The sequence below is a fragment of the Garra rufa genome, chromosome 2 (genome assembly GCF_049309525.1).
Source record: "Garra rufa chromosome 2, GarRuf1.0, whole genome shotgun sequence".
Taxonomy (NCBI): domain Eukaryota; kingdom Metazoa; phylum Chordata; class Actinopteri; order Cypriniformes; family Cyprinidae; genus Garra; species Garra rufa.
Genome location: NC_133362.1, coordinates 25,187,216 through 25,201,251, shown reverse-complemented (window position 1 = coordinate 25,201,251; position 14,036 = coordinate 25,187,216). Strand labels below are relative to the sequence as shown.

The 14,036-nt window shown below is 33.8% G+C and overlaps 1 protein-coding gene across 1 annotated transcript in view; it reads right to left on the bottom strand.

Annotated features, from left to right (window-relative positions):
* Positions 1-14,036, bottom strand: part of LOC141325908 (adenosine kinase-like) — a 124,361-nt gene that overhangs the window by 109,380 nt on the left and 945 nt on the right. Inside the window, exon 2 of the mRNA XM_073834633.1 lies at positions 13,519-13,627. Within this exon, the coding sequence (XP_073690734.1) occupies positions 13,519-13,627 (109 nt within the window). The remainder of the gene's footprint in view (positions 1-13,518; positions 13,628-14,036) is intronic.

Below are 14,036 nucleotides of genomic sequence, written 5' to 3'. Positions count from 1 at the left end.
TGTGTACACAACTGTGATGACGAATGCTTATCAGGATCAACTAAAGGCTGGATTTTCAAAAGTATCTGAAAATTTAAAGTTTGCGGCATATAATCTATAAAATATGTCAGAGAGTTTTACACATGAGTCTGTTATTGCGGCAACATTTCCACACCCCTAAACGTGACACATGAAAATGAAATGCGATTGGTTTCTTTACCTGTCAGTCATATGGCCTCTTGGGCGGGCCTTGGTCATTTAAAGCAGCCTGTCGTCAGTCTGAAGGTCTGGCTATGCGAGACTAGGAAATAACGAACCAAGAGAACTGAACTAAGTGTGCATGCACCTTTAGTTTATCGTCTGTATATTCAGGTTTAAAGAAGAAAGGCTGAGAAAAAAAATTGCAATTCATCCTTACTGTCGAAATTCTCATACATATTTACGAAAACAATTTTATGTGTTGTGCATCATGGTACTCTTATTCAAAAATCAAAAACAAAATAAAATCTAATTACAAGTCAAAGTTTTTGGTCAGTATAATTTATGTTTTTTTTACAGAAGTCTCTTCTGCTCACCAAGCCTGCATTTATTTGCAGGCTTAAATTATTCTTGCTAAATAATTTATCAATTGTATTAATTTCAATAATACAAATAAATAAATAACAAATATGGTATAAATGTCTTTATAAAATGTCTTTTGATCGATTTATTGCATCCTTGCTAAATAAAAATATTATTAATTAAAACTTAACCCAATTTTTTAAATAGTAGTGTACAGAGACACACTAACACAGAGAAGAAATGCGACTGAAATCCAATCAGAAGTCATCAAAAGAGATGCCATAACGTGACGTTATAACACACAAGCCCATGTGCACTCACGTCAGCTAATGATGCTTCAATTATACTGCAAACATGTCTCCGGTGAGTAAACAGCCTCCTATCCCCAACCAGCACAAATGCCTTCATGATTCGCAGCAAATTAGACACATGGCAAATAATACCTAACTGGCTGCTGTTGTGTTTGCACTACGCATGCATAAATGAATTGGTAAAAGGGGGGAGCGAGGCTAATGGTTAAGATGCAACGTGCGTATAATTGTACAATTAGGCTCTTATCATCATGTAGGACCTCGCCATTACTGACTGCTATTAGAGAAAAATAATAAAATGGTAAACAGATTATAAGTGCAATATTATTACTAGGTGAAATTGATAGATTCATTTAGCAAGGGTTTATGATTAATTTGGTCTCTCCCTCGGTACGGCAGTCTGGGCCACAAAATGCTTCCTCTGTGTTGTGTCTCATATTTGATGAAGTTTGCATCATTGATTCAGTTATTTTCTTGTTTATTACTGTGAAGGTGCTTTGAAACAGTCTGTATTGTATAAAGCGCTATATAAATAAAGGTGGCTTGACTTGACTTGTTGGGGTATCAGAAACGTATCACGCTCCCACAGGCATGAGATTCACAGACCACAGAATCTAAACAAGCCATTTCACTGACAGCATGACTCACACGTACAGTATGGCAGATCTCTTTAAGCGGAGAGGCGTGGCAACCACTTCCAATCAAACACTAATTCAAATCAACATGAAGTGCCTTCACAAATCTCCTTAACAAGGTTTGCAGTGAATGTAGCCTTTGCAAATTACAAAACATTATTTTACATGAAAACGTGAGCACTTGCTAGTCGAAATGCACTAATATTGTGATTGGATCCAAATTTTCCCTGCCTATTTATAGTCACTAAATTACACTATATTACATTATATATTTTTTGTACATTTATTTATTTTATGATTTTATTTCTCCTGCCTATTTATATTAACTTGAGACAGAATTTTTTATATATTATATTATAGTATATATTTTTGTAAAAAAAAAATATTTGATGAATAATAGAATTTAATAAAAAAGCAAACAACTTAATAAAAATTTAAATATACCTACATTATCATCATTTTTTTTGCTTACATTTACTTTTTTTTATTAGCTACAATTAATAATAGATTTTTAAAAATTATTTCTGATTGTTTGTGTTTACTTTTTATTAAAAACAATAATGAAATTGTTTAACAATAATAATAATAAAATTATTTTATTATTATTATTATTTATTATTATTATATATTAAATGTAAACAAAAAAAAAATCAACATATCAGATCCAATGAAAATATTGGTTCTGTCATATCATTAATTTGACTATTTATTTATTTATTTGTTTGTTTTAATGAATAATATGTTTTATTATTTTATTAATTATATTATATTATATTGTTTTTATTATTATTTTTTACATTTATTAATTTGATAAATAATAGATTTTCCAATAAGAGAGAAAACAACCTGTAATGTTTTCGTATTACTGATTGTTTGTTTACTTTATTTTTAATAGCAATTAAAAATAAAATTATTTATTAATAAAGTATAATAATAATAATGATTATACATAATATAATATTAAATGTAAACACAAAGATCAACAACAGATTTAATTTGATTATTTATTTGTTTATTTATTTGCTTGATGAATAAATAACAGATTTTCCAACAAGAAAAAAAAAAAAAAAAAAAACACTATCTAAAAATTTACTGCAATGTTTTTATTTGAATTGTTTTTTTATTGTTGAAAAATCTGTTATCTATAACTACTAAAAAAAAAAAAATAAATAAATAAATAAATAAATAAATAAATAAATAAATAAATAAATATATATATATATATATATAAAATAACAATACATTCATAATAATATGATATGATATAACATTATATAATATAATATAATATAACATAATATAATATAACATAATATAATACAATATAATATAATAATACTTAAAGGCTTGTTTTATATGTCCATTTTATTTGTCATTTTAATATTATATTATATTTAATATTTGTATTATTATATTACTTATTATATTTAAATTTTTTGTACATTAATTTATTTGATGAAAAAGAAAAGAAAAGAAAGAATCACTTAATGAATATTAATTCATTAATTAAATATATGTTTTTATTACTGATTATTTGTTTACTTATAAATATTAATAACAATTAATAATACAATTATTCAGAGAGAAAAAAAATATTATTATTATATCGGATCCAATCAAAATATTAGTTCTGTCATATTAATTTAATTATTTGTTTGTTGATTGGTGAAAAAATAATATATTTTCCAAAAAGAAAAACAGAAAACTATCTAATCAAAATCTACCTACAATGTTTTTCTATTACTGATTGCTTACTTAATTACTTGGAAAAAATAATAACAACAACAACAAATTAATTTAATTAATATAATATAATACTTTTTAATGTCCATTTTATATGCTATTATTTTAATATTAATATTAAATTTTAATAAATTAAGAATATTTTTTCATATCTCTGTGAGCCTTCATTATAATATAATATAATATAATATATAAAAATACTTAAAGGCTACACATAAGTGTTTAAATTTTATTTGTTAATAGTTTAATACTAATTGCTAACTTTAATAAATAAAGCTTTGTTATGCACATTTATTTCTTTCTTGTGGTAACAAAGAAAATAGTGAAATTTCACTGGTCCTAGTATCGGCTACTAAAATACTGGTATTGTGACAACCCTGGAAAGCAGCACTAATTAAATTTCATCGGAGCAATCCAGCATAGTGACCAGCCTGCAGTGATGGGGCGGCTGCCAGTCATTTTCCTTCCCTCGCTAGCTGGATTTGCATTGTGTGATCTTTCTGGGTGGAGTGGAGCGGGATGGGGTGGGGGGATACAGTTTGGCGGGCAGCTGACGCCAGATTCAGCTCAAGGTCAGCAGGAGGGCTGCCTGAGTGCGAGCGAGTGTGTGTGTGCGCGTCTGAACGAAAGCAGCGATACCTACGTGGGAGGGATGGCATTGCGAGTCACCTCGCTGAAATCATCGGCAGAGCCCTTGTGAACGAGGTGTCATTATGAGTATGAAATACAACCAACCCCCAACCCGGTGCCCAATTTTGTTGCCAGGGAACTCTGATGTCTGATTGGTGAAAAAAGGACGAGGAAAAAAAAAAAAAAACACACAGAGAGAGGGTGATGGAGAAAAAGAGAGAGAGAATAATGCCACTTCAGGGTGTAGGCTGCCATACTGCTTGCTGTATCAGTTAATGGTCTCTCTCTCCTGCTCTGCTGACAGTATTTTAGTCGTAGCTCAACCTGCTTTGTGTGCACCATAGCACTTACAGGTCTGAAAGCTCGCGCTAGGCAAATGCACAATGTGAAAAGTGAGCTATAGATAGTGTTAGAGAGAAAAACAGACAGAGAGAGAGAGAATGAGTGTTTTTTCTTTCTTTTCTTTTTTTTTTTTCCTCACAGGTGACACTTCCTTTCACAGCTACCTCCGCGGCAGAGCCACATCCTCCCTGGACGAAGCATCCACTCAGTGGAACTGGCACACGCCTGCAAGTGTCAAGAGCTCCTCTTTTATGTCCCTGGGCTGCTCTAGAACCATCTGCAGCTGGGGCCTCAGAGGCCCATCGGGCCCCGCTTTTAATTATCTTCATCTCTCTCACACTTCACCACACCCACTGTTTCTATTTTCTCCCTCCCCCAGAATGTGACTACGTGCACACCTTTAAACGCTCCTGTCTCTTTAAGAGAACAGTTGTATGCCAGTGCCTTTAGAGACAGCGTGTTCACTCAGAGCAGAGAAGACTGACACACTGAGGTTAATGCTTAGGTGTAATACACAATACATTTGTGCTTTATGAGTAGGACGCTTTGCAGGCATAGTAGGCCAAAAAATAAATAAATAAATAAAATCATTATTTGCATGTAATACATTTGATTTAATTCCAGATTTATTTTATTATTACTATAATGAATGAAAATACTTTTAAAATGTTTTAGTTAACTATAACAACAATGGCAGCTGTCATAATGTAAATATGAATTAATAAAAATAAAAAAAATCCAAAAAAGGAGAAAATTACTGAATGATCAATTAATTGAAATGTTGTGTTTTTTTTTTTTGTTTTTTTTTGGAAAGAGAGTTATAAAATTAGATATATAATAATATAATATCATATATTATAAAACACTTCTCCATTAAGGCTCCATATAATTGCCTCAATTTAATTTAATATAATATAATATAATATATAATATAATATAATTAAAAATAATATATAATAATAATAATATATATATATATATATATATAATATAACATAGCATAATATAAAATAACAAAATACAATATAACATAATATAATGTAATATAATATTTAAAAAATAATAATAATACAAAATAAAATAAAATATGTTGAGAAATACTTCTCCATATATATGCTTATATATGCTTCTCCATATAAATGCTTCAATTTTATTTCTTAATAATATAATATATCATTATATGAAAAAATTAAAATGAAACAAAAAATAAAATAAAATAAAATATAATATATTGAGAAATACTTCAAGGCTCCATATAAATGCTTAGATTTTATTTGTTAATATAACATAATAAAATATAATATAACAACACAATATAATGTAAAATAATATTTTAAAAAATGTAACAATACAAAATACAATAAAATTGTATAATATGATATGTTGAGAAATGCTTCTCCATAAAAATGTTTCAATTTTATTTGTTAATATTATAATGTAATATAATAACATAATATAAAAAAATTCAAATAAAACAAAACAAATCAAAATAAAATGAGAAATACTTCAAGCCTCCATATAAATGCTTACATTTTATTTGATATTTTAATTATAAAGTTAAATATAATATAATAAATAATACAATATAATGTAATATAATATAATAGTATAAAATATAATAATATATTGAGAAATACTTAATCATCAAGGCACCATACATATGCTTCAATTTTATTTGTTAATATTTTAATTATTAACTTAAATATAATAAATTATAATACAATATAATGCAATATAATATAAAATAGAATAGAATATATTCTAGAAATACTTCTCTGTCAAGGCTCTATATAAATAATACAAATGTATTTGTTAATATTTTAATAATATAATATATTAGAATAGAAAATAATATATTAGATTAAATTGAGCAATACTTCTCCATTAAGGCTTCATATGAATGCGTACACTTTATTTGTTAATATTTACTGATTTACTCTGCTGAGGTTAATGTTTGGGTGTAATACACAACACAAATTTTCTTCTGATGTTTATGATGAAAAGGAAGATTTAAATGGATAATACACTTCAAAATTAAACACCCATGAACATTTACTCACCCAGATACATTGTCCTAAAACTGAGACTTGTTTTGCATGGAAAGAAAAAGCAGATATTTCACAGAATGCACATGCTGCTCTATATATCACATAGTGAAAGTGCATAGGGACTAGAGGTAGTTGAGAAAAAGAGCAGCTCAGACACTGTGCTAAACATCTCCCCTCAACATAAAGGTGAAGCAAATGATGACAGAATAATATCGTGTGTGTTTGTGGACTACCCCTTTTTGACCAAATTTTGCCATTCCTCAAAAACCACGACAAAACAAACGCAATCCACTGCGCAACTGGCCCTGCAAGTGCAGCGTCTCTGAAATCCATCTCCATTTTTGGTGTGTGTTTTTTGCAGCTCTGTTCCTGTCTCTCATTACTGCTCACTGAAAAACACTCTGCCTCAGGATTCTGATTTCCTAGCAACAGCCTGCCACCAAACATTTGGCACAAGTTCAACACCCCTCCCTCCCTTCCCTCTTTCTCTTCTCTAGTGAAAAATGGCTGTTCTGCCTGTGTGCTGTCCTCTGCCGTGCCACGATGGCAGAGCGGTGCGCTGCCCGTCCCGGCCCGACCCAAGCCTCTATTAACTCTCCTCTCGTCCAATTGCACCCTTCGGTAGCAGGCGTGCTGGGAGTCGGCAGCAGGCATCATTAATCAGTGCTTTACAGCACAAACTCCCTCACGCTAATCTGATTTACAGATGAATGAAACTGAGGAAAGAGGGAGGGGAGCAGAAGAAACAAGGGGAACAACAATCCAGAGTATTGCTGTTAATATTTACAGAGCTTGCAAGACTGCAGAGTATTGATATTCCCCAAACACTCTGGTTGGGTTTTATTATAGTTAGTGTACAAGTACAACTTTTGGAATTAATATAGCCAGAACCACATTACATGAATTCTGAACTGTATTTTGTAGATAACTTTAGCTCTAAACTAAGTTCAAACCACTGATGTCACGTGGACTATTTTAATGATGTCCTTACTACCTTTCTGGGCCTTGAACGTGGTAGTTGCCTTGCTGTCTATGCAGGGTCAGAAAACTCTCGGATTTCATGAAAAATATCTTATTTTGTGTTCTGAAGATGAACAAGGGTCTTACAGGTTTGGAACAACATTAGGGTGAGTAATTAATGACAATTTTTTATTTTTGGGTGAAATATCTCTTTAAGTCCCATTTACGCTGTCAGCAAGTTTTTTTGTTTTGTTTGTTTTTATTCTGCATTACTATAAATGTATGATGTTTTAGTTATTTTGAACTTATCACAAATATTTTATTTTGAATCAGACTTGGTTTACGTTATTGCCATATCAGCTTTATAAGCTATTTTTATCTTGAATCAGAATAATGAAAAATATAATACAAACTACAAATATATAACACATCCATGAAATAACAAATATATTAATATATAAATTATAATTTTTATTATTTACATGTAAATATTACTATATAATATAGTTTCTAAAACATAAAATATAGTATACATATGTTTAGTTTAAATACATACAAATTTATGCAATATGCAATATATTTATAAAAATGTAAAAATTATAATTTATAGTAATTTAATATATAAATACATAACATATACACACACACACATACATATATACACATATATACACATATATACATACACATATACACACAAAATGGTGTTGTTGTTAGTATTACTATATATTTAAATAACGTAATGAGTAATAGTGTAATAAACAAACTATAAATGTGTATACTTTTATAAATATATTGCTATATATTATGTTATATTGTGTATATATATATTACACACACACACACACACACACACACACACACACACACACACACACACACACCTCTGTATTATTATCATCTTTGTGAGAACTTACATTGACAATGCAATCTCTAGCTCCTTACCCTAAACCTCCCCATCAGAACTAAGTCTTGACCCTCCAACCAGCCTTTAAAGGGGTCTCAGAAAGCGAGGACTGGCCAAAATGTCCTCACTTTACAAAATTGTCCTTACTCCGATGGTCTAAAACTCAAACCGGCCCTCACAAAGAAAGCTGTACAAGTGCACACTCTATATTTGCGGTGAAGTTAATTAGGTAGCCGCTGAATAATAAAAAAGTTGTGTGCGGAATGTCAATAAAACAAAAACCCGCCAATAATTTAGCGTTTCAGTTACGCAAGACCACAGCTTAAGACTCAATTTTACCTAAACCTGTACCACTATTATTCTTAAGACTGGCAAGCACTGGTATTTCCTTCAGGTAATGCATATCTAGCCTCTCAACAGAACACCATCAGGGTAAATTAAAATCAATCCCTGAGGTTAAAGTGAGCGAGTTGCATGGTTTCATGTTCACACAGGGATGTCTTCCACTCTGAACACAAGGTCAATGGAGATTACCGCTCAAGGAGGCCTCCCTTATCACTGCACTGAAGCATGCCACAGTGCATTAAGTGGAAATGGCGCTGGATGGTCTCCACTCAGCCCTCTTTAAAAAACAATCTCAGCAAAATGCACCGCCGAGGACTATCGAGCAGACCTTTGCACTCAGGATTCACAATATGTCCTTGTTTACCACTAAACGAGTAAATCTAGCTGGTTACCGAGAGGTGCTTAGGTGGAAAATGGAGCGGTCCTGATTGATGCCATGATACGCTACAATTCTAAGGCCATGACTCCGTAAATAGCAGATAAGAATTCTGGCAGTGGACCGGGGTGCCACCACAATGTGCTATCCCATAATGTCAAGGGAGCTATGAGAGAATCGGACCAGATCTGAAGTAGTCTAGTGTAAGAGCTCTCCAAGGGTGCAAACTGAGGATTGACCACCACTGCATTGTGATCTCACAGATGGGCTCACACGCTTGCCAATTACATGGCAATTACATATTTGCACAGCCACCAATGATAAATCCAGCCTAACTCTCTACAAACCCAGCCAACATATTTGCATTTTAAATGAATTGGGATTTAATTCATTGCTTTTATGCTGAAGAGCCAAAATGTGGGAGAATTACAGTGCAGGTTATCAATATACATTTCCTGTTTCACCAATTCTCCATTTGATTCAATTAGAGCTACATTAACATCAAGCTACTCAATTAACATCATAATTACGTTCAATAATTGAATAATTTAATATATGATGATAAATGAAAAAATGATAGATAGATTGTATAAAGATAATAGAACAACAAACTGTATGTACATGTAGTATGTTTTTGATTCACTAAAGAATCAAAAGAGATTCAAAAGAGTCTTTTGTTTATAAATCAGACTACACTGGTCATGCTGTATTAAAAAAAGAAAAGAAAAAAAAGGTGGTATTTTATGACTCAATATTAGGGCTTTCTGTGATGCAGGAAACGTGGACTGAATCACAGAATCCAGCCATAAAAACAGAAATTACTATATAACACGAAATATCACCGAATTTGTCATATTTTGAATGGATAAATCAAAAATAGGTCAGTAAACTTAAATCAAAAAGTGATATGGACTACTGTTTGTGAATCCCACACGTTCTGCATGTCTCTGTGTGAATGAATGACGCCAGTTTCATTTACTACACACATTGTGAAGCAAGTACAAGTCTGATAGAAGTCTGAGAGTCACTTTGTGAGATTTTTACAGATCATTTGAGAACAACTATCGTTTTATATACAAACAGAAACTTAAAGGTCTTCACAGCTACCCATCAAAATAAAAGTTAGGTTTAACTTGAAGAAACTGTGACAAATATACAGGTCCTTCTCAAAAAATTTGCATATTGTGATAAAGTTAATTATTTTCTGTAATGTACTGATAAACATTAGACTTTCATATATTTTAGATTCATTACACACATTTGAAAGTAGTTCTAGCCTTTTATTGTTTTAATATTGATGATTTTGGCATACATCTCATGAAAACCCAAAATTCCTATGTCAAAAAATTAGCATATTTCATCCGACCAATAAAAGAAAAGTGTTTTTAATTAAAAAAAAAAGTCAACCTTCAAATAATTATGTTCAGTTATGCACTCAATACTTGGTCGGGAATCCTTTTGCAGAAATGACTGCTTCAGTGCGGCGTGGCATGGAGGCAATCAGCCTGTGGCACTGCTGAGGTGTTATGGAGGCGCAGGATGCTTCAATAGTGGCCTTAAGCTCATCCAGAGTGTTGGGTCTTGCGTCTCTCAACTTTCTCTTCACTATATCCCACAGATTCTCTATGGGGTTCAGGTCAGGAGAGTTGGCAGGCCAATTGAGCACAGTAATACCATGGTCAGTAAACCATTTACCAGTGGTTTTGGCACTGTGAGCAGGTGCCAGGTCGTGCTGAAAAATGAAATCTTCATCTCCATAAAGCTTTTCAGCAGATGGAAGCATGAAGTGCTCCAAAATCTCCTGATAGCTAGCTGCATTGACCCTGCCCTTGATAAAACACAGTGGACCAACACCAGCAGCTGACATGGCACCCCAGACCATCACTGACTGTGGGTACTTGACACTGGACTTCAGGCATTTTGGCATTTAACTCTCCCCAGTCTTCCTCCAGACTCTGGCACCTTGATTTCCGAATGACGTGCAAAATTTGCTTTCATCCGAAAAAAGTACTTTGGACCACTGTGTTTTACAACACGCGGAGTGATACAAAATTGTGAAAGGGCGTTCCTGTAACGATACCAGTAGAATATCTCACGGTTCTCAACCAATCAGATTTGAGAACCAGAACGAACTGTTGTGTGTGTATATATATATATATATATATATATATATATATATATATCCTATGAATAATATAATCCATGAACATGAGTTCCTGTCGAGTCCCGTCAGATTGCATCTGTTGTAGGGATGAAGACGACTCCCATGATTTCATACTCAATCACGGTGTCATCAAAATACGCCTTTGTTTTTGTTGTTTGTTTTGAATATGCACTCTCTAGCAGTGAAAGTTTAATTTTGAAATTGCGGTTAAACATTCAATTATATTGCAATTAATTAGACATGCTTTGATTAATACTATTTAATTTATTTAACAATTTAACACTGAATCCAGAAAAATTCAAATGGGAAAATGGAATTTGGAAAATAAAAAATAAAAAGGAAGTTTGGAAAAAAATAAAACTAATTTCATAGGGCCCTACTAAATAACTACATTTAACTGTTAAATCAGCTGAACTGTTTAAATGATGATCTCAATTAATCAGAACAATCAATATTTTTCACCCTGCCCTAATGAATTAGTCTACAATCTATTCATTAGATAACAAGGTAAGACATGAGCCTCTTTGTGCAAGCAGAGAAAGAAAAGATACTCAAAAAAAAAAAAACACTTAAGGTCAGCAGATAAAGAGTGAGACAGACAGAGAGAGAGAAAGATGTGGCTTGATGCATAACAAGGACAGACTGGCTGGTGCCACAGCCTGTGATGGTTATATGGAAGAGGAAATCGCTTACATAATCCTGCTTCAGTTGAATACAGAGACTCCTAGATAACCAGCAGGACTACGACCAAGAGTACACTCAGTTTATTTGATCAACCGGTCTGTTTTCAGTTTCTCAGTTTAAACAATCAAGATCTGATGCCCAGCCAAAACAAGCACCAGAGTCCCTTCTCCGAAACAAGTGCGTGTAGATCAAAAAGGAAGTCCGTAGAGACTTCAACCACCAGTGTAGTTGGCTCTCTTAGGGACCATGTCCATCTCTACCTAGACCAGAGGCTGAATTCGCTCAGGAGCGTTCGCTCCACCATTAAGGTGGGAGAAGATCTACTCCAGTAATGAACTTTCTCTGGCTGGATAATCAATTCTCACACTCCTCAACCAGCACCGGGCCGCCTCTGGCCTGAAAGCGAGAGCGAGAACAAGAAAAATGTGGGGCTGGAGTATCTGGCCAAATGCATTAAACATGTCTGTGGATTGGAGACCTGCAGCGCACCTGAAGAAGCTGCCTTCACGGCTCGGTTTGGACCTGTGGAGGAAAAACAAGCCTGCCCGCTGGGACGCTCAGCACTCCAATCTCAGCTGAAATTTGAGCCTCGGACAAACCGAGCAGGGCATCCACAACAGAAACTATCACCTCTCCCTCAGGATCGCTGTCAAACAAGCACAACCGAAAAGCCTGGGCTGACAAAACGGGGACAAGACTTTCAATAAACACTGGAATGTGCTTGCGCGCTCACTCGCTTTCTTTCTCTGCCGTTGAGGACAACCATTCATCCAAGGGCACGGCTTGATGTGGATCTCAGAGCGTCTTGCGCGACTGCACGCTTATGCAACAAGCGTGGTGAAAAGAATTGACGGCGACAACAAGCCGACGAAGCGGTGGAGCCATCAGGGCACTTTCCCATGAACGCCGGTGTATTCAGCCAAGTTTGAAAACACAAAGGCCGTCAACACGCAACAGCTCCTCAATATTCATGTATAGCCTCGAGCTTCCCATTCACCAAACGACAGTGGGATGAAAAACGTTTAATCAGGGACAAAAATGATTTGATTAGAGTGTCACGTTACAATGGCTGCCAAATTGAGCTTCAAAGACTGACTCCTGCTTTGAGGTTAATCACAGTCCTACAATACAGGTATTCGACAAATGATGTCCAAGCCTGTGCGGATGCCAGACTTTCCCTCGATGAATGGAGCTTACAGCAGGTACAGACCCACATGGAGAGCCATCCCAATCACATTTGCAATGGCTCATTAACAAAAGGGTCGGAGTGTAATGGGGTCGCTCGTTTCACACCAACCTTGATTACCGGTAATTACGAGCAGCAGCTTTTTGCATCTATCTCTTCTCGTGGTGTGTACTCAGAATTAACCAGCACCGTTGACTAGCGGTGCTTAGACAAACATTTTTTTTAAGAGCTTGAGGTACATGCGCTGTATATGAAAGCACGGAGTTGGTCGGTAACCTTCAGAGTGAATTATCCCGCCCCCTCATGGCATGTTGATCAAACCTCTCGACACTCACAGGTCAAAGAGCACAGACTCTATCCGCCGCCTCGCAGTACCAGTTACCTCATGCATTGTGGCAGTGTAGGGTTTGGAACAGAAGTTACATATTCGAGATGATGTTGTTTATAGCATTAGATCACAATCAAAATCTCTCATCTTTCCTCACGAGGAAAAAGTTGCACCCTCTGCAATCTGATTTTTCAGAGTTTGGCTCAGAGAAGAATAAGCAAACTGCCAACAAGTTGAAAAACTGAATTTTAACACTTCGCATCACGTGGCGACAAACTGCAAAAAAGGCAAAAGTGTCAAGAGAGGCATTTCTACTTACAGCGATGTAGTAAACTTGGGCTTTCTCAACAAGTTTCCAGTTCTCCTCCAGATCGAGGTGTTTCTCTTTCTTGTAGCAATTAGCGGCTGCCAGATTCGCAACAAGAGACCTAACAAAAACACAAAAGTACAGTCACTGTCAAATTATAAACTGAAGCCAACATTATTATATTTTTCCAGCAAAAATGTGTGCATGAGTATTACATAATGGAGTTACATTTACAGATTTCACAATCGCAGGAAATAAAAACATTTAAATTAGTGCTGTCAAATCGATTAATCGTGATTAATCGCATCCCAAATACACACACACACACGTATATATTTAAAAAATATATATGTAATGTATTTACATTTATGTAATAATATAAATCACACTTAAATATATAAATATTTTTATACAGACACAAAAATGTACTTTTTAAATACATGTGTGTATTTAAATATACATATAAATATACACAGTACACATACATATTCAGTTTAAACAAATTTTTAATTGTGATTAATCCATTTGAC